Source organism: Phaethon aethereus (assembly GCF_964289735.1).
Source record: "Phaethon aethereus genome assembly, chromosome: 5".
NCBI classification, from domain to species: Eukaryota; Metazoa; Chordata; class Aves; order Phaethontiformes; family Phaethontidae; genus Phaethon; species Phaethon aethereus.
Window position 1 is genome coordinate 19,610,889 of NC_138579.1, and position 27,842 is coordinate 19,638,730.

At 38.0% G+C, this 27,842-nt stretch overlaps 1 protein-coding gene across 1 annotated transcript; it reads right to left on the reverse strand.

Moving 5' to 3' along the window:
* Positions 1 to 553: 553 nt before the first annotated feature.
* Positions 554 to 27,821, reverse strand: DGLUCY (D-glutamate cyclase; the record flags this gene model as incomplete). The annotated part of the gene is made up of 12 exons (XM_082000706.1): positions 554 to 734; positions 5,318 to 5,469; positions 7,124 to 7,243; positions 12,100 to 12,248; positions 14,446 to 14,545; positions 15,011 to 15,271; positions 17,333 to 17,530; positions 19,790 to 19,912; positions 21,461 to 21,611; positions 23,777 to 23,975; positions 24,672 to 24,825; positions 27,719 to 27,821. 12 exons carry the CDS (start codon positions 27,819 to 27,821, stop codon positions 591 to 593), a joined length of 1,854 nt encoding a protein of 617 aa, XP_081856832.1. The 3' UTR covers positions 554 to 590.
* Positions 27,822 to 27,842: the final 21 nt, after the last annotated feature.

Below are 27,842 nucleotides of genomic sequence, written 5' to 3' on the forward strand. Positions count from 1 at the left end.
TTTACACGGAAGGTCTGCAACGCTGCCCTTGTTTTCCTTAGCTCGGTTACAGCTCTCCTTATCACCTCACACTTCCACAAACTATCCACCACCGTAAGAAGACAGTGTTAGAGGCACTGCAGGAAGCGTGCAAGGGAGCTATATTTAACAACTTTCACTACTGTAACACTTACTGGGTTTTTTTGTTTTGAACCTCCCCTCTCCCCTGCAGCTTTTTTCCCCCACCACAGGGTATTTTTAAATCCAAGTTGCTACAAGAGTTACTTCCTGTTGCAGTTATGAGGTTAGTAAAACAGGAACAGCAATGCAGTAATATTTCATTTTAATGACAAGCTTTCTTTGTACAAGCCAGATCACCTCTTACTATACAGTATCATTTAATATCCATTATAAAACTACAGAAAAGGAAGGCAGACCAAATCATCATCATGATAACCCCTTCTCTTCACAGAGGTGTTGTAAAGGTTGTGCATGGCCAAGACACTAGAGATGAAAAGTCATCTTTTACCAATCTTTTATACCTTGTGAGAGCCTAGGGAATAAGGAAGTGACACAGGAGCAGCTCTTGACGTAGAAATCATTAGGGGCAGTCACTGCTGCACTTCTTGCAGCAGCTTTTCAATCATAAGTGAGTGGGTGTTGTAGAAGGGCAGCCCATCCACTTCCATTTCTAGACTGGCAGTTTTTCCACTGCGGACCCCGTGCTGTACAAGTATTTTCAGAAGCTTTTCTTCCTTAAAAAAGAAAATAAATAGAATATAATTAAAATCCTGAATCAGCCAGGAGCATTCATCAAGACCTTTATTTTAAGCCTAGAGGAGACTTTGACCACATCCTCCCTATTAACTTTGGGTAGTAACTTGCTAGCGCCATTTTTAAATTGCCCCAAGAATACCTGGAACTTAGTGGCTGACAAAAGGCTTGTGTTCTTGACTACTATTTAATTATTGAATGATATTCTTGTTCTCCACGCTCTCTCAAACAAGACGTGGGTGACCATTCAGAAGCACGCATCCTTTCTGCCTGGTTTCAAGTTCAAAATCAGAGGAACCTCCACCCGAAGTATCTCAAAAAACAACCTGTCATTTCCCCAGCGTAGCAGCTGGCTGCAGATGCATTTTTAAAGAAGAACAGAAGGGAAAGAAGATATGTTGGGGGAAAAAGGTTACAAAGAGTACCTGAATGGGCTGCACAATCACCTTCCTGCATCTTCTGTGGTCTCTGCTTGCCTTTTACTCTCTATCCTCTTTTCCTATAGATTTTTATGAGAATTCTGGTTGCTTAGAGAAGAGATGAGGAAAAAGGAAAACCCTGAAGTTGTGCTTCCTTGGGATTCTCTGAAATAGCATATACTTTCCTTTGTTTAGAACAGAAACTCGATTTCATGTTTATAACCGTTATTTTCTTGCTTAACAGTAACCTAAGCAGATAACAAGGCATCTTGCAAGTTGAGCTGTTAAAGCACACAGGGGGAACAAAGTCCTCGGTTGTGAGCCATGGGCCAGTTAGTGTTGCGAGATGAAAAGATGGGATAAAATCAACTTTGAGAAACCCCTAGTTCTATGAATGGTGAAATTAGAAGACCCAGTTACAAATGGACATATGTCTAGCATAAACTGCTTTGCTCTTCATTTGACATGAATCGTACATGGCAAAACTCTTCCTGCTGTTTTAATATTACTATAAAAAGGATTTATTTCTCTAATTCTGTTAATAAAAATCTAAGCAAAATAAAAAGCCTAGTCACATCTTAGCTTCCCCTGGCCCTAACTCTGTGGTAATTCACATACAACCTTGAAACAGTCATAGACCTACCTTTTATTCCCTTTTTTTGCTGGGAATGACTTTTCTGGTCTTTGGTCTACTGTTCTGTTTCCATTTGTGTGAGACCTTGCTTTGACAGAAATTGCTGCTGAAACAGCCCTACCATTATCCTTGAAAAACAGTTCTATAAGTTGAAATAATTCTTGCTTGATTTTCCTACACAAAAACCTCTCGCAAAGTCCTTTATCTCCTGGACACAAATTAATTATGAAAAAATGATACAGTTAAAATGTCTAATATTCTCTTATTAAATGTTAGGGTTTTTTCTAGGAAGAAAACGAAACCATAAAGAATACAATCGCTTTAGATCTGAATTTAGACACAATATGGTTGTATTTTACATAATACAGTATATGGCCAAAATATAAACATTTCTGAAAGAATTAAAGCATACCTTGCATGGTCAATTAGCAGAGATTTTAGTGCAGTTTGGTAACCTGCTTTCTGAATGTACTTTATATTGTCTTGTACAATTTTCTGGTAATGCATCCGAGTTCTTAGCTGCAACAAAGTTAAATGAGGCACCGCTTTTTTAAAGAAAAAATATGCATAGTTACATGGTGTCAGTCTTGACATCATGTAACAAACAGCAGTGGATACAGCTAATTAAGGAAATTATCTGGATACATCAGTAGCATAAAAAGTGCTACGTTGTAATTTATAAAATTATACATCATATGAATGATCTTACATAAGAACACAAATATAAGCACCTGATCTTTCCGCATGTGAGGGGTTTTTCTTAGCACTGAGTATATGCAAAGTGGCAAATAAGATTTCTCGTGTCACAGAAGAGACACACAAATTAGATATGCAAAACGTCATTGCTTATGTGAATTGTATCACCTACGTATTTACCTGTCAGAGCGCTCTGATCCGCTTACATGGGGAAAAAAGGCTTGCTTGCTTAATACTATATAACTATGCCTGATAAACTGTACTTTATCATCAAATGCTGTTGGTTCCATTTGTAAGGAGCATGCACAATGTACAGCGTGCTTCCGTAACTGTGAAGTGCTGCAATTTGCTCACGGTTCTCTCTTTAGTAAATAATTATGTTGGGAGTGGGGTAACCAGAAAAATAACCAAATTAATAGAAAAATAACTTGTTAATTTGCCCTTTATTCAGGGAAAAAATCTCCCTTGTGAATGACAAAGCTAATAAAGAATACTAAAACAAATGTTACATCTTTATATATTGCTCATTTATAAAGTAATTAATATTCTTAGAGGTAATAATTTCAAAATAAACACTATATAGTTAATTTCTTACCAGAGTTCAGTAAAAGAACAACAACCTGACTATTAACCTGGTTGTGAGATGCAAAGAAACCCAGAGTTGACCGTAGGATGTTCAGCACTAGATGTGTTCGGATACGTATGAATTAATCTATCTCCCTACAGTCACTTTGGTATGAAAGTACCACAAACATCTGAAAAATCAAACCAGTATTGTGTTAACCAGCATAATTATGATTCAACTCCACGACTGAAAGGTAAGTAAAGTTCATTTAGATCAAGTTGTTTCTTGCTCATGAAGTTCTTGACAGAGAACAAATGCTTTGCAGTATCTCATGTGAAAATATATGTAAAGACTAATCCATGCACTTAGAACAATCCTGGTGCTCCGTCCAGTGGGCACGGAGAGCTCCACAGTTCTGTGGTTTGTTGTAGATTTGTTGAACGCTAATAATAAATAATGAAATAACCCTTGCGTTTCAGGGGAAGTCTTCATTCACTAGTTATGATCTACAGTTTTCATGGAAGGAATGACATTTTTGGCAGAAAAGTAAAACTCATTATAAGAAAGCTGTTTGGTGCTTAGGCCCAGCTTCAAATGTCGTCTTTCCAATTACAAACAGACAAATATAAACACCGAGGCGGGTATGTGTGGTGATGCTCTTTATCTTACTAGAGTAATTATTATAGCATTAAAAGAAGCTAGATTGGGCAGAAAGTGCTCATATAAACATAAATGGTCTTTTTTTTTTATATACTAATGGAGTATGTGAACACTAATGTGCTCAATCTTCTGCGCTGTTTACTGTTGCATGATTTATAATTAAAGATATCATACTCTTTTGTCAGACACTTTGTCATTTTCTCTCCTCCACAAAACTGTTTCCATTAATTTTTTCTCAATAGATTTTAGTATTGCACTTTCAATAGCCCATTATTGGATCATTATCAATATTCCCAGCTGTACAGCTTAGTAAAACAAAAACAAGAAAGATTTCCTGTACACAACATCACATTTAATTACAGTATCTCATTACCAGGAATTTTGATCATAGTAGTTTTTAGGATATGTTAATTCAAAGGGGAAAAACAGTAGATGTAACTGGGAAAAAAAACCATTGAAAAGTGAAAATTAATTAATCTATTTTTGGAAAAGATTGCACTGAAAGGTGCCATATGCTTTGTTAAGTCAAAGGGTGAGCAGCTATGCAAAATGTTGGGATCAGTTTCAGTTTAGATCTTTAGATGAAAAATCAAAATAGCAAGAATTAAAAAAAAAGTAAAACATAAAAAATATAAAAAATACACTAAAATACTTAAGAGGTGCTTTGCTGCAATTTCATGCAGAACGTACTGTCACCTCGGGAGAAATACTCCACTCTCGTGGGCAATATCTATGGTAAATGGATTACATTTTGCTTAGCATTCCTGGAGGTCACAAACTTACTGGTTTTGCCCAAGTCTCCATAGAGGTAATCTGCCAATAAAACTGAAGATTGATGTTCCCAAGTTATTACAAATATGGTGGAAGAAACCTTACTTGATTGTTGAGAGTATGTATGTGTTGGGTTTTTTTTTTTTAACACTGCCAGGTTAAAAATAGAGCCATGTGCCTAGCAGGATGAGCAGTCATTTCTCACCCCGCTCAGTTATTTTACTTTTTCTCAGTCTGAAACCTTTGCATTCCCAGAATATCACACTGTTGAGAACTGCATTAGTCAAAACACATTTAAAAATATTCATCTGCAAGTCCTTTTACAACTTTGATTTAGAAACATTCAAACTAACTATAGAAAGGTTCTAACATAACTAGAAAAGGTAGAAAGATCAGAACTATGGCGTGGCTTTTGTATTAGTACTGTGACTTTTGATTTTGGAAGGGAAACATCTAAAGGAGGGTACAACAGAGATTTGTAAAATCACGAATGATGCTAAAGAAGTGAACGGGGCATTTTAATCACCGTATCACAATACAAGGATTTCTTGTACTGCCCATAAAATTGTAGCACTGTCTTGTGCTTGAAGTTGCAGCACACAGATACATTCATTTTTGAGGATTTTTATGTTCTATCTGTCTTGAATTCTTTGTGGAATATTCTAAGCACTGCTTGTGTGGCTGCTTGTTCACCAGGGATTCCCAAAGGACCATCTGAAAGTAAACTATTGACCTGGACTGGGCAGGATTTAGTGGCTGGTAGCCAATTCCATCTACATGTCACAAGCAAGTCACAACTCGTGGCCCTGCAGAAATTACCTTGGTAACTGACGGAAGTGCCGATAGCCAGACCATCTTCTTCGATAACTGTGGAAACCCAACAGCTTTCCTCAGATAGCGGTCATGTATTTCACAAGTGCTGAGAATATACAGAGCACAAGCAATGGCATAGCCTCCCCAGTTAGAGACCCCTGCAAAAGAATGTCACTGTGAAACCAAACTGTAAAAAACCCCCCAAAAATGGCTGTTGCAATGGTACCTAACCTGCATAAGTCATTGGGCACGTACAACTGAGTCTCACGTAGCGATGGTGAAATGGAACATGAATACGAATTAAATATTGACATGAATTTGGAACATCTCTAGAACTACATAATTGCTTAACATATCAAAATGTTTTCAGTATTTCAGACTGAAATTTCTGCAAGTTTCCATCTAGCTTAGTTTGTGGTTTGTCTTTCCAACAGAGCAAAAACTCGAATGGGCACGGTCTATAACACAATTCCACTTGGCTTAATGTGGAGTCCATGAACTGTGAGGAGCTGTGTTACAGTCTGGTGCCTTTTGCTTTTAACCACACAGTGGTAGGAGATTTTGATAAAGTGTCCTAAACCAGGTGTCAGATTTTATAACGGAACGCTGTACCATTGCAGAGAGTCTCTTTTTGGTCTCAGATGGTGATTGATTAAAGAGTTCAGCTATTTTGTAATATATGAAGCTGTGATGAAACTAATTGTCTTGTGTCTTGATGATGTGTCCTTGATGCAAGCATCATATACAAAAAGGCAGTCTAAGACAGTTAATATCCACAGATTTTCTGTATGCTGTTATCAAATCAGTCCACACAGTCTTGTGTGACAGCTTCTTTGTCAAGACTGTATTTGAGATCTTTAGATTTGAAACTTGCTCTGAGAAGTTGTCTCTGATGCCTGATACCTTTTCCAGAGATGCAGAATAGCAAAATTTTCAAGAAGTGTGGAAGTTGTTTTAGCATATGTGTTTTGCACACTTAAACATGTCCAAACTTCTGCCTCACTTCCCTTTGTAGCGTCTGGGTGTGACGGTTGTTTTCGAAGTAAAAATCATCAGAATTGCCAAAACAGCGACCATAGATTCTATATACATAGAGCCATAAGAAGTAGATGTAATTGTCACCACACTCTCATTTCTCCCTCAAAATTGCTGGTTTACTATCAAGAGTGTTAGATACCTAGGCGAGAAACCTAGAAACCTGAGCCTAAGTACAATATGGACCATTCAGTTCATAAATTGGTCCTTGCTGAACTTGTCTCTCATTGCAAATTCTGTTTCGTGCTGGTTAAGACGTTAGGGTAGAAGAGAATTTCAACTATAGCATTCAACTTTTGTTGTACATTAAGAATGTACATCTATCCTCAGGTGGCTCTTGAAAGGACTTACCATCTCTTCATGTAAAAGCAATATGACTGATGACCCTGACAGGGTCACACATACAGAAACTCATCAGTTATACTGAAAATTTGTATGTGCATAGACATTTTAATTCTCACACATATCACTTTTGCAGTCGTCTTTGTTATCTTATTTACGGTGTGATTTTTCAAGAATATTCAGGATTTGCCCAATTATTCCAATTAAATGCACTTTCTCCTCACAGAACCACTTTCTTCTCCCCAATTTTCAGACATTTCTGCTGGAGCTGTAGTTGCTTAACTACTCAGAAAATAGACATAATACAAATACAGATTTGTTCACTTGGTCATACAACGAAAGGGCCAATACAAATTAGTTGGAAAGACAGATGTTTTCTTGCTCAGTCTATTCTCAAACATCAACAACTCTCCCACTCCCGCAACAATCCCTTACCAGCTACCACAGTAAAATCAGCTTCAACTTCACAAGCTATCACATCTCCATTTTTTATGTGCTTCTTTACAGCATCTTTTACTTTGCCCATTCCTAATTCATTTCCTCCATCTCCGACACCTTTATGAAAAGAGAAAAAGACCAGATGAGTATGAACCCAGCATAGAACTAACAATCCATTTAAGAAAGCACCCAGTGTCTTCCCCAGAGTCCCTGTGACAGTTCATAGCTCCATATGAGATGATTAATCCCTTTTAATCAAAAGTGTCTGAAATCAGAAGACTGTGAATGAAATAATAGCTGAGAGCATCACTTATCACATGCTAACCTGTAGGTGTAGATAGGTGATGTATGCTGTACTGGTGCACACAAAAGAAACCAAAATTATCAAGTGCTCATGAGCTGCAGACAGAATTAATATAGTAAACTTTGCTTACGGAAGGCCTTAAGCGAGTGCTCTATATAATGCATTATTGTAAGTACATTAGTACAGCTAGAGAAAGAAGATAGAAAATGAATCAAAAATAAACCTGAAAAATTAGCTTACAATTCCGTAATAAAGCAAGCATAAAAAACTTTGGCTTGTTACAAGCTTTAATTAAAAAAAGAGATTAATAGAAGCAATTATTGCAGAAAGATAAGCAGGTAAGGACTTTGGCAGAAGTAGGATTTACTGCACTGGCAGTCTGTTTTACACAGACCACTATCATTGTGCCACAGTGTACAAAGAGCCCAACCCTGTGTACTATTATGGTTTTCAGTTTATGAAAAAAATAGCTAGCTTTTTTTTTTTACAGTCTTCTTATATTTAGGGTGTGGGGTCTTGGTTTTTGTTGGTCAAAGAGAAACACTATGTATTTGTCTCAGTGATTTCAGTAAAATCAATGTCATTTCAGGAAAATTCTGGGCAACTCTATGTTTGGGACATCAAATTGTTAGATATCATTCAGAGATCTGGTAATGAGGATAACATATAAATTAGCAGCTTACAGGAAAGCTGGATAGTACTTCTAGTGTCTAGTATGTATTTAAAAAAGGCAAAAAAATTCCATCTGTTTAAATGGAAATTAACATTTCTCTTTCACCTGGTAATCTAAATGGCATTTCTCAAGTTGAAGATTTTATAGAAAAATCCTAGTTAATGTCTGTGAAATGGAACAGTGAAGATCTCCACGTCCTCACTGCAATGTATCGTATCTGAATTTGAAATGTGACTGTGCTCTAATGCGTAGCATGTGTTACAGGAGAGAAATTACAGTATTTATAATTTACACTTCAAGCCCTGAAAATTGACAAATTTAACACTTTTAGTAACTGCATAAATATCTCACATAAGTCTGTAGCAAATTTCTTTTTCAAGTGAAATTGAAAGTTATTTCTCAGCCGCAATTTTTAATTTAACTCCTTAAGTGTATATAGTCAAGGGGAGCGTAACTGAGTGACAGATAACTTACATAAAAGGATCTGCCATGGAGCAGCTAATCTTTTTTTCTTCTCTGCTTTAATGTTCTGTTCACATTTATTTTGGTGTTGGATTTAATGGTGCTTTCTAAAATCTGTTTCTTGGTAGTACTTTTCAAATAGGTTAATGACGTAATGATGGACCCTCTATCATCATATATAAATATGGTAGTTACTACTGTTTCATAAGAACCCACACAATGTTTTCATTTTTCTTATATTCAAAATCCAAAATTTTGCTCTTAATATGCTTTAAAAAGGCTAAAATGAATTCTCACCCTTTGAAGCTCACCAACAGTTTCTTCAACAGAAAGATACTCATCTGTTGCTCAGGGGGGTTTCTATCAGCCTTGCTGTGCTTTTTTTGTCTTTGTGGAAGTCCTGTCACCAGGATGGTTAAGCAGTTAGTAGAAACTGCTGTGGAGGGATCCCATTAGCATTACACGGGGAGGAAAAGAACACCACACCGAAACTTTCCCTGTACCATCTGTTTTCTTCGTCCTCCACACATCGGCAGAGGATTGCATTTTACTGTGGATTTCCAGAGTGAGATTCACCTGACAAAACGCAGCCATCTACACATGAGCTAGTCAGCCAGGCTTCTTTTAAACTCAGCAGAGAGAAAGAGACCCGTCAAACATTCAGTTCATCTCAACCCAAGGCAGACATCTCAAATATAGATGTCCGAAAACAGGCAAGATGAATCCTCTTCTCCTAAAGGCCTGAGTGCTTTCCAGGCAGAGGAAAAATAGTTCTGTCGGACCCTCCATGCAAGTTTTCACTGACTACGTTGGTTTGTGAATTCATGAAAAATGCAGGAAACGTCAGTCTTATGTGCTAAAAGTCATTTGTATGAAAGGGAAACAAGTGTGACCACATTTTTTCATACAGTACTTTGGAATGCTTTTCATTAGCTCCTGTATAAATAGCATAGAGCTATGTCAATTGTATGACAGCTGGGAAAAAAAAGCATTGGGGTTTCAGTCACATCTCTTAATCTTTTATTTCAATCTTTTGTGGAAAATTAGTCCTTCCAACCTCAGTCTTTCACATCTTCTTATTTTATATATTCCTGAAGGTTGCTGCTTACTCCATTGACTTTTTATGATATCGGTACCCATAAAATTGTAGGCATTGTTCATGATTTGTCTGTGGCCAGACTCCTAGATCGGATTTTTTTTATAAACACAGATCTTGTTTCAAATGCAAAACTTGACTGCAATTAATCAGCATGTAACAAAGGTTCTAATATTTCCCCTCTCCAGCTACTAACACAGTACTTCTTGCCACTGAGCACACTGTATAAAGACTTCTGTAAGGCTGAAAACTTGATCTTTCCAGTATCCTTTTCTAGTCTATGATGTTATCTGAGTACTCCACCGTGATGGGTGCTGTACAATATCTGCATTTTATTTTGAAACTAGATGTATGCCTCCAAATTCCTACTGACCGTGAAGAAAGTCAAAGATAGCCCCACCAGAAAAATTTGTCATAATCAGTAGCCTTCAGTAATGAGAGACAAGATGCAAAGGCCACAGTCCAGATTTGTGCCTTGTTAAGCTAGGCTTTGCAGAAATACATTGAAAAAGCCAACAGTCATCCCAAGAAACAGTAATGAAATTAAAAAACACAGAAAGTTAGTGTGATAAGCAGAATAAAAAATGTTAACAAAGTAACCGACAATGTAAGAAAAAATTACATTGTTTTTCTCCAAATATTCAAGTAGTCCTCTGGCATAGAATACCCATGTACTCAAATTCCATGGAAGATCAGAGCAGATACCTTCATTGTTTTTTGAAGCCTATGACTTGTTAAATCATTTTCTATGCAGACATCTTCTAGAGAAAATTCACGGCAATGGGACGCAGTGAATCTGGATAACTGCTTCGTTTCTTCTTATTCACAAGTTTGTGGTATTTTTAATTAATGACATTTCATAGTATATTTCACTGTTCAGAGAATGTTTAAAACAAACTAAATTCTACTGAACAGATTCAAATTCACATTGTGCAGAACACTCCAAACTCCACCAAATCAGTAATGTACTTTGAGCTGCTCTGGGAGATATTTTAAGAGATTAGGGTATTTTTATTAAAGTGATGTTACATTAAGTAGCTGGAGAGACCAAGACCTGGTATCAACAGTCTAAAATCAGAGACAAAATAATTAAAATTAACTGCAGCAGATAAAGCTCTGAGGAATTTTGCTAAACTTCTTTATGAAAGAGAGCTTTTACTCTCCTTATTCAATCAATCTCTGGCTTCTCTGCTGAGATTGCCAGCAGAGTGCCATCTAGAGTGCTTCTTTCTGAATGCTGAGAGTTACTCCTTAGGTATAGGACAAACATTTGAATTAAATCTAAGGAAAATGTATTACAAGTGTTCAGATAATAGAAAAAATACCAGTGAACTCTTCTGCTATGCAGCTTTTAAATGATTCCAATACAGTGAAATCAGACTACACATGATCTGTGCAGGAGCTCTCTAAATTCTGTGGAAACATTTGAAAAACATCGCTACTGAGAAGTCAAAGTTCCAGTGCTTTTGGCTATACTTAGGAGTGAGTCCACAGCACTACAAGAAGAAAAAAAGCCAGATCAGCAGACGTGTACTGATGTGACTGAAATCAGCCTGGCATGGACACTTACTTCTACTTTTGTTTCTGATATTTATATAGACTATATATCTCCTACTCTGTTTCGGGTCATATAGTGTAGCACGAAGCATTTGATTGTACAAGGACGTTGTACAACGCTTTGTTTGTATGTCTGGGAATCCTTGATCTATGGCATATTCTTTCTTTCAAAACCAGATATAAGTCAATTTTCAGGAAAAAAAGCACTATTGACAAAAGAGAGGACAAAAGAGAAAGGATGAAAAGAGAGTGCAACAGCACTCTTATTAGATGTATTGGTCCATGTTAACACAGTTTTGTCAGGAAGGCCAACGTACTCCTTTAAAGATTATTGTTGTATACGTATATTTTGTTAGAGAAGGCGCTATTACAACAGATGCAAATATGCATTTCCTGCTCAAGAGAATGTACTGCTAAAAGGCAACATAAACTAAATTCTATCCAGACTGCTGTCTTAACACAGGTGTAACAATCATAAAAATAACTATAATATTTTAATATGTAATGATTCCATGCAGTAGCCGCTTGCTTTCTATGCTGCCATTCACACATAAAATACAGAATAAAAGCAGTGTCAAAAACTACACTTAGAGAAGCGTATGTATGCACACTGATGTATAGATAACACACACATCTGGGCTTGCTTTTTTTTTGTCCTTAAAAAACTTTGAAATCAACTCCACTTTTTTTTGGTTGTGAGAACCCTTCAATAGAGACCTCTAATTTTTCTCCAGCAACGGTCTCTAAATTCAACCATGCCAAACAGCTGTAGCCCACAGGCAGTTATTCAGCACCTGCCTCCTGCTCCCCTTCACTTCCAGTAAGCGTTTCTGTTTTGCGCTTCTCTTCCTTCTGAGAATGTAACACAAACTCACACATACCTGTTGTTGTGACTCCTGGAATGGTTTGTGCAGCTAAAAATAGTTCATCTATGGGATCCACTAGATGTTTAATGTTAACTTTCCTGGCATTGTAATAATTGCCGTCAGCAGCCATCCCAGCACGCTCTATTGCTATCAGGTGATCAAATCTGGTTAGAGATGAGGGAAAAAACAGAGGTGAGGGGTCAAAGCTGTGATGGTCATGTAAAAAGCACTTCTGTTGGCTGCTTCTCCTGTTGTGCTTGGTTCTACTTCTTGACTGTTTGGGATTCAAGGTAAAACTTTGATACTGTTTTGTTATTTCTGAATTTAGTTCTCTACAGTTTATTTTCAAAAGTTAGTCTCGTTTCTTTATAGCTTTAGTGCAACTTCCTCAAATCACATTTGCCGCCGAGAAATGGAGAAGTTCCCTAAAATCCTTCTAACTAGCAATCATTTGGGTCAGGCATCTGGTCTTGCTCTGTTTCATGTTAAAATACATAATATCTTGTAAGACATTAGTCTCTATAAGCGTTTTCAAAGAAGACTAACAAGTGGCAAACTATTGATCCTCTAAATCCTTGTCGGTGTACATATAGTCTCTGCTTAAAGTACATTGCTTGGCAAATGAACATTTGTTTCCAGTTAGGGAGTTTTTTGGTTTGGGTCTTTAGATTTGGGGGATTTTTCTTTAAGTCTATGGCTGGTTTGCTAGTTATGAAAGTAGACAGATGTCCTGCAGATGTCATATGTAAGCAGAACTTTAGTACTCAGTTCTGGCACTGTATGTTAGAATTACATTATTTTGCTTCTGTTTCTCTGACTTTACTGATGAGAGGTTACTAATTCTGCTGAATTACGTAATGTTTTGGTGTGTGGGTATCTACAGTGACTCCAGAGACTGTTAAGTAGGTTAGCTGCCTCCTTTAAAGAAATACTTTAGCTTTTTGGGACAGTGGGATCAATTGAAATAGAAAGTGGCTATAATTATATTATGCATAGCTATAAAACACGTTTTTAAAACAACACATAAAAAATGAAGACCGTATCACAATACTATTATAGCATACTCTAACCTGTGGAAAGAAATGGGAATTGAGTAAGTTGATGAAGAAAATATCAGTGTGAAAGAGCTTTTTATTAAAGATAACAAACTGAAGGCTTAAGCTGGTGAGGGGGCTGGAGCACAAGTCTTATGAGGAGCGGCTGAGGGAACTGGGGTTGTTCAGTCTGGAGAAGAGGAGGCTGAGGGGAGACCTCATCGTTCTCTACAACTACCTGAAAGGTGGTTGTGGTGAGGTGGGTGTTGGTCTCTTCTCCCAACTAACTAGTGACAGAATGAGAGGAAATGGCCTGAAGTTGCACCAGGGGAGGTTTAGATTGGACATTAGGAAAAATTTCTTTATTGAAAGAGTGGTCGAGCATTGGAACAGGCTGCCCAGGGAGGTGGTGGAGTCACCATCCCTGGAAGTGTTCAAAAAAACATGTAGAGGTGGCACTTCAGGACATGGTTTAGTGGGCATGGTGGTGGTGGGTTGGTGGTTGGACTTGATGATCTTACAGGTCTTTTCCAACCTTAATGATTCTGTGAAAATGCTTTACAAGCAAAGATCAATAAAAATGAGCAATGTATGCCTACTAAAAAGCAATGTAAGTTGCCTGCTAAGTAATGAAATGTGTGTACAGCTACCTAGCAGTTCTCCAGTGTATGAACCCTAATCACACACTTTGTATAAAGCTGAATTTTTGCCCAACATTGTATACTCAGCAATGCGTATGCAAACAGTTCCAACCAATATTGAGAAGTGCTTGCATACATCTATAAATTTGGCTTTGGCTGCCTAAAGACAACAGGACAATCACTTTCGTGCTACAAAAAATACATGACATTTTATTAGATCAGATTCCCCAGCTGTCAGACTTGAGAAAAAGCTCTAGAAGGTGAACACGCTCCGCAACTCTTTTCCCACCTCTTTCACTGACTCTGACATAGTACTTCCCCTTTCTGATTTTCTCACTGATTTAAAAGCTGGTAAAATAATATCTTGTGTGTGTGTGTATACATATCTATGGAATATACAGTAACTGAAAAGCTTTTAGAAATTCTTCAAAGAAAAGAACTATTAATATATGAAGTATTGTTTCTGGTTTTTTGTACTCCATAAATGCATAACTGCAGAATAACGTGGAATTCTGTACTCTGTGTGTGCTCCAATAGCAATGTTTAGCTTCAAAGTTTGTTCTGTTCATTCCAGGTCTTAAGATTTACTTGTAACCATTACACCTTCTTAGATCATGGTCATTATTTTTTTTTATAACTTTACACAGTAGAGGTGTGACCCATTCTCAAAAACTGTATACACATACCTAGGTCTTCCAGGATTCCCATTCTCACACAAAAACATTAAAGCTGAATCAGCACTTTCCCTCTGATAACTCAGTAGAGGGACAGGTCTCTTCAGGATTCCTACAGGAAAACAAAATACAATTCAGATACTACGTACTTTTTTTTTTTTTTGGACATGTGTTTGAGTCACTTAAAAAAAGCTGAACAGTTAGAATGGTAAAGACTCAATGTCTTTACACAGCTGCTGATAAACTCCCTATATCCTTACTTTTAAATTGAACTTGTTTGGATGCTAGTGCTAGTAAATAGGACCTTGAGACAGAAAACAGGTCTACAAGAGTAAGAACAGACATCCAGAATTCGTCACAGCTAATCCAGAATCGGTACCCAGACACGTAAGCATTAATTTGATGCCAGCTAGATTTAACAAAATGCTGTTGTAGCGATGCTGATCAGAGCATACGAGGATGAACTCTGGTTCATTCTTGGGGCGGGGGGGAAGCTGTACTAAGCGATAGTGAGATTAACTGAAGCAAGCCTTGGCTCAAATGGGCAAGATGAAGGCTGAAAAAACATGTGTCTTACCTAGTTGAACAGCCTCTTCAATAATCTTTTTATTCAGATTCATGGCTCTCTGATCTGTTACTATGGCAACCTCTTTCTCCAAGGCCTGCAATAGAGCCGCAATAGCGAGGGCTCCCGGGGGCCCGTCGTTCTCCTCTGGCGGCTCGTAAGTGAAGTGGGTAGGAAATCCAGTTGTTATCAGCACCGATCGGGCATGGGAGATGGACAGGCAAGCCTTCAGCAGCTCGTCCTGGCGGCGTAGATGAATTATACCCCGGTCTCCTATAAAAGTGTTTTTAAAGAGAGTGGTACACTTCAATATATCATTCTCCTTTTGAAGTTTCTGTGTGGGTGAACCTGCATGCTTTAAAATGGGTTTAAAACAAAACAAAAAAACCCCTCTGGTTAAGGCAGGAATTGGGGTAATTTCCTCCGGAAACCTAGGAAAGTGTAGGATATGAGTAATGAAGATAATGGGCTGTGCTTCCAGGTTAAGAATTTCAGTTAACTGGAACTTGACAATTACTATCCCTAGCAGTTCTAGGTATTTGTGTAAATAGGTGTTTCTTTTTCTGACAGCTTTTTACATATTGTTTCCTTTCCTTTGGCCCTCTGCTTTCCTTTGCTCTCTGGTGACAGCCACGCTAGATCGTGTCTAGCTACTGAAGCTAGATCACAACTCGAGCATCTCAGATCTTACAGAAGTTTTGACACTGACTTCAGATGAGTAAGCTGGTCCTTTGTCTCTTTTTAGCTCTTCCCTAAGCGGATAGAGTGAATTCCCAAACAAATGCCCCTTAATTAAATGTTCATCCACAGAAATGAGGTTTCAGAGATGCTGTACGTTACCAGGGGACTTTATAAATTCAGTTACTACAGTGGTATCCGGGAGACTGCTAAAAGATCTTGTAACTCTTCCTGTAGTAAACCGTGTTACCTGACCTTGAGAAGCAGGTGAGTAGTAACAGATATCTCTTCTCGTGGGTCAGTCCTAAAGAGGCAACTGTGTATGTGTGTTATCTGTGTATGTCTTTCACCGTTCAAACACCTCCCATCCCCTCTCCCTTCCCTGGCACTCGGAAACACAAGTTCACAGCGCAGCCCTTTCGGTCTGCTGGCACTCCTGAAAACGCATGCCGATATTCGTGGGCTGACAGGGAGGGGTAAGTCCCTGCTATTGCTTTCTAGCCTATTCGATCTTCATCTTTCTCACTTTCCTCTCCTCCCCCACACTTTCCTCTTTGTCCTAAATTTCCCCTTTGCCATTTCTCCCTCTGTTCCTCCTAAATAACATACAGACAATGTACAGATAAGGGACACAGAAGAAAGTTCTGAACAAAGCTTAAGTAACAGAAGCAGGGAATGTTGGTCTCTGAGAAGTGGGGTATATTAACAGAGATAAAATACTGTACTCTCCTTTAGCAATAAAATGAGCTAACTCTTAAGTTAGGTCCTGCGTTTCTGCAGAGGATGGCATTACGCCAAGCTGAACTCCAGAGAGTGGGAAAAGAAGAGGCCTTGTGAGTAAAAATAAACAGCCCCAAACATATGCACGCAGCCCAAACCCAGAGCTTGGGAGAGCTGGGCGTAAGCTGCTTTCCACTACTGCCTACAGAGGATTTCGGAAAAATTATGGGAAACCGTGATCAGAATTTACAGCAGAGGGGACTAATTCAGTGTGTGTTTTGGGAAGGGTTGCGCTATTCAGTTTGCCTTTATTTCCCTCTCATCTCCCTTGCGCACACATGCAGCCCTACCTCTCAACCTTCTGCGGCAATCAGGTCGCTTTGGTCCATCACACACCACCTCAGTGATGAATGTGTCAGCAGAGCTTGATGTAATTCCACCCATCAGAGAGTGACGTATGAAAAGCGCATGCAACTACTAGAATTTTCTTGTAGGAACACAGTAGTCATGAATATATGTAAAGAAATGTGCTATTTGCTCAACATTAATACCCATGTAGCTGTTACTAGCATGCTGAAGTAAATTAATACCAGTTTTAGTCTTAGTCAGTAACAGTTCTTATTCCCTGTGGACTCTCCAGCCTGCTGTAAACATCGATGCTTCTGTGTACTTTGGGAGTATACAGTCATCAAGATCAGATATTCCATTACCCATAAGGTTGAATGGTTTTGGCCAGACTCTGATATTAAGTACGGTAACAGAAATTGTAGGGCCTAGTTATATTAACTCACTGTATTCCACAAAGAATTTTTAAAATCTCAAAATTGCCTTTAGATTCTTGCTGTGCTCTTGAACTTTATGAATATCTAAAACAGCAGGATAGGGCATACCTACCTCGTAACAAATCCACTAAAGGAAGAGACTTTTTGGTTTTACCTGGATCTATTCCAATTAGGGTCTCTAAAGTCTTTATCTTCTGGGCTGCTTCTGTTGACACAATACTATAATGCAGAGGATCTCGAGAAACGCAGTGGACTTGTGGGACTTCTCTTGAGGATCTGACTGTGACGTTGTCATTTTTTAGGTCGGTAATGAACATACAGCCCGGAGAATGAGTAAAAGCTAACGGAGCTCCTAAAATGGATGAAAAAAATTCAGTTGAACATGCTGTTATTGCAATATCTTCAAATATCAGAATCATAAAATTGCAAAAATCTATTTAATTTAACAACACAGAGTCCCTGCCTGATGACACTTATAAAAACATGATATTTGCTGTAATGTAACTTAAAGTAATACACTTTGTCAAAGAAATGTATGCATTATACATCTGGACACTTTCACTTTTAAAAAGCTCATGCAGGTAGTTGAGATCAGGTTTTTCTACAATATCATCCTTAGTATCAACTTGAGGTAACTTAGGATCTGAACACTGGTACCCTCCACGGAAGTCTGTCAGAAATTCGCAAGTCTGAAAATTGTGTTTGACATGCAAGAAGAAACTAGTGCATTGACAGAAGAACAAGTTAATGCTTAAGTTTGCACAGCATATTGGTGATATTGTTTCCATAAGAATAAATTAATTTTCTAGGTTCTAGAGTGCTGCTGGAAGCTATAGTGTCTCTCTTGTACCTTTGAATATCCTTGTAATAGTGGTACGACTATGTCAACTACCACCTGCTGGTTAGGAGTAGTCCTTTATTGGATTAAGAAAATGGGAAATAGCATCTCTGTGCAGTGCCTTCCTGATCTAGCTAGGAGACCTCTAAACTGGCAAGGAATAATGACAAAAGGCGACCAGTAAACCTTAGCTAAGGGAATCTGAGTAAAACCCTGGTGAACAATAACCTTATTTAGACTTGACAGCATAGTAGCTCCCTAAAGCTGAAAATATTTGCCATCCTTATACTAATTCAAGAGGTCTTGATCTAGATTATACTTGATTTGGCAACATCGGTATGTAGTTGGATAAATCACAACTGGTACAAGCAAAATCTTACTTTGTTAGCATGGTGAAAAGGAAGGAGGTATTTCTTTAACAAGTACATATATGCTTGGTCTGTGCTAGATCTGTTGGGAGTCTACAGCTAGTTAATTTAAAAGCAGCTGGGGAACATGGTTGTTGAAGTTTAATATACCTCACCAAACCACGTGAATAGACAGTATTTTTTGTGAGAAGCTAGGAGATCCGTCTAAAGTATGAGTACTGGTGGTATGGCTGAATTTTAACTACCTAGATGAGAAAGGAGCACAGAAAGATATGAACTGCCAAAAAATTCCTGAAATGAATTAATGACAACTGGTTTTAATACAGAAAATGGAGGAATAAGCCAAAGTAAAAGCCAGCTCCAGGCAAAGTTGGGATAGACAGCTGCTTTCAGCAACAGATTGTAGAGAGGTTGGCAAACTTTCTCTCTCCTTTCTGTGCAACAAGAACGCATGAGGAAGGTGAATAAAAATGCTGGAGAACATGGGAAAGAGCAGGATTTTCATTTTGGATTTGGGACTGGAGAAAAGGGGTTGTATGTAAGAAGGAAAAAGACGACTCTGCTCCTAGTGCTGAGCATATTTACAGCAGGTGTTGAGAGCAGGTTAGATTAACATCGTTAAGGAACCACAAGGATGTAGCAGATTTTGCGAGGAGGACAAAGCAGATGACTTTCCAAGGCTCTCCCAGTTATACTGCCTATGATTATTAAGCTTCTTTTTCAGTAAGATCTAAAATATGAGATTTCATTCCATGCTGCTGATTTAGAGCAGTACATAATACTATCACTATGGTTTAGTTGCATGTTCTTGCCCTGTGTGCTCATACCTGTTATAAATGACTGGATAAAGTGCAGGACAGCTCTGTGTAGAGGACAAAGCTTCATTTATGTAAAGTCTGTCACATTTACTTCATTTTAAAACAAAAGCTAAAAGCTCAAAATTCTGTTCCAGGTCAATCAATCTGCTAGCTCTTGACAACTGGATGTTTTGTTTATTTCTTTTTTCCCTTTATTATTGCTTTACTGCAGGGTAATACAAAATAATATTTTTAAATGGGGAAGCTTAAAAAAGAATGCCCTTAAACTTCTAGTTTTTAATAATGCCTAAAAAAGACGTTTTGATGCTGCCAGAACATTAGATTTCTGCCTTTAAAATACTCAAACAAAAGTGACGGAATTTCACTAACAACTTCCTTGAAGGTAGACCTATATTTCACAATAGAAAATAGTTCTGCCAAAGGGTTTTTCTGCTGTTTGATTGGGGTGTTTTTTAGCTCCCTCTAAAATCAAGCCGGTTAATCAGCCAACTCAGTCCACAATTTTTTTTTTTTTTGGTTGAAAATGTGAGAGAGAGAAAAAGAGATTGAAGGCTGATTTAAAGAGGGTCTCCAAGTATAGTACATACTGCAGTTGATGACTGCTTCTACTCCTGTTACTCCACAGGCCCAAAACACCGGAATGTCACCAGGGTGAAGGTGAACTGGATCTCCATAATCCGGTTTGGAAAGATCTTGTATTCCCAGCAGACCTGGAATTGATGAAAAACGCAATTATGGGAGACTTCCAATTAGGCAGAAATACTGCAAAGCCGGGGCGGGGGGTGGACCCCAAACATCATTCAGTGATGCTAAGCTAGAACTGCAACAGTGGCAAGTCCCACCGAAGTGGCATATTTAGTTTGCCTTTGAGTGCATGTCCCCAGAACCTGAGCTGACTTGCTTTCCCTTTTTGTACTCGGTGACCTCAGTAAAAATATATTCACTTTATTTCTGCAGCAAAACACAAGCTAGACGTGTACGCTGGGTTTCCAAGATATTATAAATCTTCTCTATCAACAGAAGAACTATATTCATAACACTGGCAAACAAGAATAAATGACTGCAATGCAAAATGGGTTCTTCCTAGAACATGTTTTCTCCTGCTTTAGCTTCCTACGATCTTTAGCTAGAGAAACAAGCAACCACTTTTACCCGTCTGGGTTAGATAACTACATCTCACTCTTAGCCAGCTTTCACTAAATTGCTTTATTCTAACACCTACTTGTAATATTCTGGGTCATTCTAAGCACTTGCTCTCTTCCCTTCATTTTAAATTCTTCAGACATTTTAGTATACCACTGTCTTTTATGGAATTAATAGATTATTAAATTAATATTAATATTAAATATTAATTCTTAAATTAATAAATAATTGTTAAATAAACAGTGGAGTCTCTCACTTGCCTAATCATCTTGTTGCTCGACTTAAAATAATGGCTTATTACTAGTTCCTCAGATTTAAGCACTCGGACCAAATATATTACTGGGGTGTACGGTTACCGATGACATCTCCTTCCACACTCTGCAATGTGATCCTTCTCTGTATGCAGCCCATGAGTCTACTGACTGACAAATTTCTTTCAGCAGAGGTGAATTTTTTTTTTTATTGTGATCTATCTTCATCAATGGGTTTGGTTTTGTTTTTTTCCCAACAGCCTCCTGTTTTATAATTTTTTTTTTCAGTTTTCCCTTGCAGAGAATAGGCCTATACTTGTCTAAGGATTTAAAAAAATAAATATATTCTTGTCATATTTCTATTTATTCTGTCTTAAGCATTGTGCTCAATGTATCCTATTTCAGTATTTCTAAAAATAACGCAGTATTTACTTTCACAGTCATCCACTAAGACACAAAATCCATCCACACATACTTCCCCCCGTGCTGTCAAACATTGATACCCTGTCGCTGGAATCTCTGACAGCAAGGAAATATTCACATATAAGAAACTGCATGTATTTTAGAAAAATGTGATTACACTTTTACAAAACCACCATTTCTATATAACTTAATTTATCAACATCAGACATCTATCTTTTCTCCAAGAAATGTCTTGGATAAAATGTTCAGCTCATTCAAAACCTACTTCCCCCCCCCCCTCCCCCCTCCCCAAAAAATCAGGTTTGTGATCATTAGAAAGGATCAAAACATCATAAATTTACTTGTGTAGGTATTTTAGCCCTACCACTTCCCATGGTTCCCCCCACCTTCATTTTTATACACAGGAAAGTGCATGCAGAGTGGAATGTGAAAAGCACTGACCAGGGCCACCCAGGTGAATCGGTGCCCCATGGGCTGCTTTTAATTCAGATGTTGCTCGCACAGCTGCTTCCAACTTGCTTTCAGGGATAGGTCTCATTGTGACTACTAAGTTGCAGCAAAAAGTGGAAATGCTGTAGCAAGGCACGGCTGTCTGGGAGTTTAAAAGAATCCAAGGTGTTAGCAGGAATATTGAATAATACTTTTAAAGTGTTAGAAGAAATAAGTCGAAAACTTTGTGCTGTACTTGAGTTTAGAAAGGCCACATACTAACATTCATTTTAAATCCTTTTAAAAGAAATTTTTTTTCCCTAGCATCCCATAATTACTTTTTTTTGTAAGATCCAGCAGTGCATGAATGAAAAATTCCATCCTTGAGCATCTTCATATAGATCATTAAAATTTTCAATATTATGCATTTCTTGTTTTGGTACATGCAGCATACAGTGTGGTGAGCACAGTATATTCTGAATATTGTCAGAAATCAACGACATGCTCCCTGTATAGAAAGGGAAAAAGCTAATAAAAAGTATCATATGGTGACAAATGTATTTGGTCTGAATTTAGCCTCTGTATTTGAATTCAGGGAGCTGCAGTGCTCTGTAACATGCAAGGGGCAGGAACTCCTGCGGCTGGCAGTGCCGGCTTCTACAGAAGCAGCGTGCTGGTTCCGCACATACAAAGCCTTTTGTACCTCTAGAAAGGTTCTATGGAATTCATCATCCTCACTTACTGGGTTGCTGAAGCACCTTTTCTATTCAGAAATAAAGCAGCTCAGCTTTTTGGAACAAAATGTCTGATATCTAGGTTGCATTGGAACATAAACAAGATCTGTAGACAGCTGGAGCTGAATAGAAAACGTTCATTAACAATCTTTATTATAAAAATCATTATACCTGTCACTGAAAAAACACCCTGTACAGTTTTTCACAGTATTCGTGCTATAAACTATGAAATTTTCCTAATTCTGAAATGTTATAAGCAGATACATAGTTGTATTTTTATTTCTTTAAGCTTGGTAGAAGGACTTATGTATGAGATGTATTTGTGCCTTCATTTTGACCAGGAGTATAGCAAATGCCCTGTATCCTGGACTGCATCAAAAGCAGCACGACCAGCAGGTCAAAGGATGTGATTTTTTTGTTTGTTTTTCTTCTCTCTTCGCCACTCTGGTGAGACCCCACCTGCAGTACTGCATCCAGCGCTGGGGCCCCCAACATCAGAAGGGCATGGACCTGTTGGAGAGGGTCCAGAGGAAGCCACAAAAATGATCAGAGGGATGGAACACCTCTTCTGTGAGGACAGGCTGGGACAGTTGGGGTTGTTCAGCCTGGAGAAGAAAAGGCTCTGGGGAGACCTTATTGCAGCCTTCCAGAACTTGGAGAGGGCCTACAAGAAACCTGGAGAGGGACTTTTTAGAAAGGCCTGAAGTGACAGGACAAGGGGTAATGGCTTTAAACTGAAAGAAGATAGATTTAGATGAGATACAAGGAAGAAATTCTCTTCTATGAGGGTGGTGAGGCACTGGAACAGGTTGCCCAGGGAAGCTGTGTATGCCCCATCCTTGGAAGTGTTCAAGGCCAGGCTGGACAGAGCTTTGAGCAACCTGGTCTAGCGGAAGGTGTCCCTGCCCGTGGCAGGGGGGTTGGAACGAGATGAACTTTAATGTCCCTTCCAACCCATTCTAATAGTAGAGCCATAATTATTCTATGACTTTTGCCAACATTAAAATCTGCACTATAAACTTTCTGAGCACAGTTACAATTTTCAGTGCTACGGTAGATACCTCAAGTTTTTGGGAACACCTGTCCCACAGGTCTGGGTTCATAGTAGAGCCTCTAAGCTGCCAATTTGCTGTCACAGGAAAAAAAACCAAAATGTGGCTGTCATTTGTGCAGAAGAAACTGCCACTGTCATGGCTCATAAAAGGAATATTCCTACTGCAAGCCAGAGCTGGCAAGGAGAGCAGGGCATGTATAAAGGCATGGTCAGAGCAGTGCATGGGTCATCGGTTGATATGGAGAAGGCAAGCCAGAACAGAATCCAAATGAAATGGCTGCCATGGCAAACAAGGAAAAACTTTATCACCATACATGAAAAAAAAGCAGATTGGCCTTGCAGGAAGTTGAGAAAAGCACTGAACTGAGGCTGAGCATATTTTACCCTGTGTTTTTATGCACTCAGCACTAGGACGTGCCTAAAGTTACTATGCAGGTAAGAAAAAAAAAAAGTTCTGATTTTGAGCAAGGTATATGCACATAACATGAATATGGACAAATACTCAAAGGCAAAGTTACGACAAAGACTGTGTATGCTTACCTTATACATGCTTACATTACACTTTTGCTCAACGTTTCTTATGGGAATGCCAGCATTTTGGACTGCTTTTTCAAAAGAGAAGCTGCAGCCTAAATAAAAAGTCACCATGTCCTGAAGTTGTTCAGAATACTCCTTTAGGCTTTTCAGTGATCTGGTACAAAATCCATGCTCATATATTCTGTACTGTAGGCAGTCAGTTCTAGCGAAATAAGAAGTTATCACAGCTTTATCATATTTTTTTTGAAAACAATGTGAATTGTTTGAACTGACATGAACTCAGTATCAAACCACAAGATACAGACTACTTTATCCATTTCTTTTCTTCCTGAGTAACAATGAAACAATCACATGCAAAAACCCTCAGACACCTTATTCTGCACAAAAACAAGCCAGGAAACAGAACATGTTACAGTTTGGTACTTTTAGATTTTGTAGGTAGATGTCCCTTATATGTTTCTCGTCTCAGGGCTTTGAAAATTAGGGAGTTGTTTTAAGTCTTGCTTTTAGCGTTTACTGCAGCAGTACAGTGTTTTAAATTTCAGAGACCCTACAAATATCATGCAGTCACCATGCCTGCTTTACTACTAAATTAAACACAGGTAAAACACTGTTATTTAATTCTGCTGGCTCAGACTGCGAAATATTTAGAAATTACACAATTTCACTTCTGCATTAGAGAAATACTTGTAATACTTACAATTATCATAACAAGTTTCTGAAGAACAAGGCATTAGGCTATCGTACTCATGCATAGCTTTCACGCAAAGATACAACTCCAAGAAAAGAAACTTATTCAAAATGTACAACAGTGTGAGCAGGCTGTTCCCGGAAACTCTCCTAATCACCACCAGCATTCACTGCAGAACTTTGGGAAGCAGAGCTGGTCCATAGTTACCTGATATCAGCATCACTACTCAGAGAAGGACATTTCCAATCACCTGGTTTACTTCTGTACAGCAGCGGCAGGGGTCCCTCATTTGCATGGCAAAACTTCTCAAAGTCATCAGCCAGGGACTTGTGCAAAATCACGACATTGGCCTGTTTATAGCCTGAAATTGTGGAAGGTAGGAATGACTTGTTATTAATTCATCTTCTTGTTTGTGCAACAGTAACTTTTCTGGATAGATTTCTTTAGACGGTCTATAAAAAATTACCTGACGGAAACTTTTGAATTCTGAACTCCATAGTTAAATTAAACAACTTTTTTGGAATGTTTTTAAAATCAGAGCTAGATGTACTCTGTGTGTGAAGTTGTTCACAGCTACAATAATTGGCAGATACGGGTGGTACTAGAATATGAAGGCAGCATAACTACTTTAATAAACACTTCTATGAATTTATATATAAACATAACTTATTACCTAACCTGAGAAATTAGTATTGTGTAGGAAAATGCTTTACTTTGCAAATGTTAGCACAGAGCCAAAGAAAAGCTACCGTGTACCACCCTTTTACCTTTTTTTTTTTTTCTCCATTTAATACCAAGCTATAAATCATGTCCAGTCCCACAGTAAACTCCCAGTATCTTGACATTACGTAGCCCATTCATAACAGACCTAATTACAGCTCAGGAGTAAACTTTTGTCTGTCACACTGAATCTCAGTCGTTTCTACTATTTCTGATTTTAAAAACTAAAATGAACAGAACTGCTACATTTTCTTCACTTGCAATCAACTTTAATTTACAAGGTTGTTGACTACCATCATGCAATAGCTTCTAAAAACACTAACATTTTTGCAGTATCAATGAAGAAAGCTCACATTCATTTATTTAGCAAAAAATTATTTTCTAAACAGTAGTAGTTAATATCAATCCCGCTTTGATTTTCCTGCATGTAAATATCAGCTTTTCAAATACAGAGAGGAAACTTGGAGTACAGCTAGTCTGTGGTGTATAAAACTGCTAATTAACAGTCCCGAACCCTCGCATTGATACTGTTTTGAGAAGTTATTACCGTGTCCGGTATCAGACAGGTGAGTAAGAGGCTGCATAGAAGTTTTCACTTCCTTAAATACTGTGGTAGTCTGTCATCTAAGAGGCAATCATCTAGTTGAAATCAATGATCTGCCTTAAAAGGCTGTAAGTAATCGGACAGATCTTACTCTTGACCCAAGCCAACAAAGAAGCCAAAAGACAAAATTATATTCCTGATGGAAAAATGCAAAGCACAGGCTGAGGTAAGCATGTATTTGCATACTCAATGTGCCCACAAACTGCTCTCTTGAGAGTACTCGGCACAAAAATTCGATTTATTACAGCAAAAGTTACTAAATACAGAAGCAGTTTCTTGCTAAATACAGTAATATATTTTTGTTAAATAAACATACTAATTTTACCACTGAACAAAATACTACGTTCAGTTACCCCTCAATTTCATTCCCTGCCATCCACGTGAAATCCACAGGCACTTTCTACCTTGCTGGTGATATTCAAGAATTCTTAAAATTACGGGTTTAGTCAGTGCATTCAACTCGGACAACACTGAATTTAAAGTATTGGTCGCAGCTGACAGACCAAATCTGTAGGCAACTTTCATGCATTCTATAAACGTGGGAAGCTTCGTTATAACTCTTTGACAACTTTATTGCTCCTCCTGATAACAATCCTTACTTTCTTTATAGATTGAAAGATATTTTTCCCTTTCCGTATCAACTTACATATATACTTGCAGCATTATGTATCCATCGTTATGAATATATTCACAAGCAATGTTAGTGAAGCTGGATGTGCTGATCAACCCATGCATTAATTCAACACACTCATGTCCCAGTTTAGAGAAGTTTAGAAAGAGTTTTTAATTTCTTTGGTGAATGACAATGAGGGCAGTAAGAAATAATTATTTGAGTAGTATATCACCCAACAACCTAAGACAATTCTAAGGATTCTGAGAAATTCCACTTATCCTAGTTTTTTTTAGTCTGTGTAATGGAGCTGTATGCTCATGGCTGGAAGTACAAACTTGTTTTGTATGTAAACAATACTTTTTTCGAATGTTAAAACCAACACATTTAAAACTACTGCAGCAACACATGCACTTAAAAATACAGTTGGGGCAAACTGCAGATTATTAGCATTATAACATGTTTTCCATTAGTATTTTTCAACTTATGTATTGGTGGAGAACAACACCACAATTTCAAGATTCACTATGCTTCTATAAAATGACCCTTAATGTTCTTATTTTATAGTAATGCTCCTACACACAGCTTTGTTAACCAGCTACTTGTCGCGGTATTTTTAATTGTTACATTTTAAAGTTGATCAGAACAATTACATAGAATTCTCTGCTTCTGTAAAAGCTCAGCTATGAGAGGCAAGACTGAAATAAATTTTCCAAAATGCACTCAGTTATCAGAGTATAAAACTCTTTTTTTCCCCTCCCCCTTATAATTCCCAGTCTTGCGGAGTCAGTAATTTCTGTAAATTTAAAAGTAAAATAACTTCTTCAACAAATGAAGCAGAGAACCACTTCTGTAACTATGAGTCTCTAATCCTTTCCTGAAGCGTGCCCGATGCACTAAGTAAAGCAAGGTCTCTGTGAGGAACGCAGCATGCCATCCTACAAATGTGATGATAAGGGAGACAAGAAAAGCCAGGTTTGGTTAAAGATTTTTCAAATATTTTCTGCACCCATAATTTCTCAATGACATAACTGGGACCTGAGGGAGGTACTGCAAACTTTGAAAACAAAGTCCATGTACTTTACACAGAGAGGGTGATATATTTTTTTATGATGTAGCTTTATGATTTAAGAACAGTGTCAGGTGCTTACCATGTGATTTAAAAAAAACAACCTAAGTGACCGAAGAACTAAATCAACTTAACATTTTCTTCAGTGCTTTTGATATTTCTACATTTCTTCACAGACAAAAAAAGAAAACACATAGCTTTGAATCTAAAATGGAGTCACTTTTGCACTTAGAGCTGTTAGGATTGCTTACCCTCCGCCATTCCAGAAGTATTACTAATACTGAGTCTGTTGTATCGAATTATCCTTCTTAGCACATGGGGAAGGAGAGATTTCAAGCCTCCTGTCAAAACCATCTCTTCAGCCTTAACAGAAAG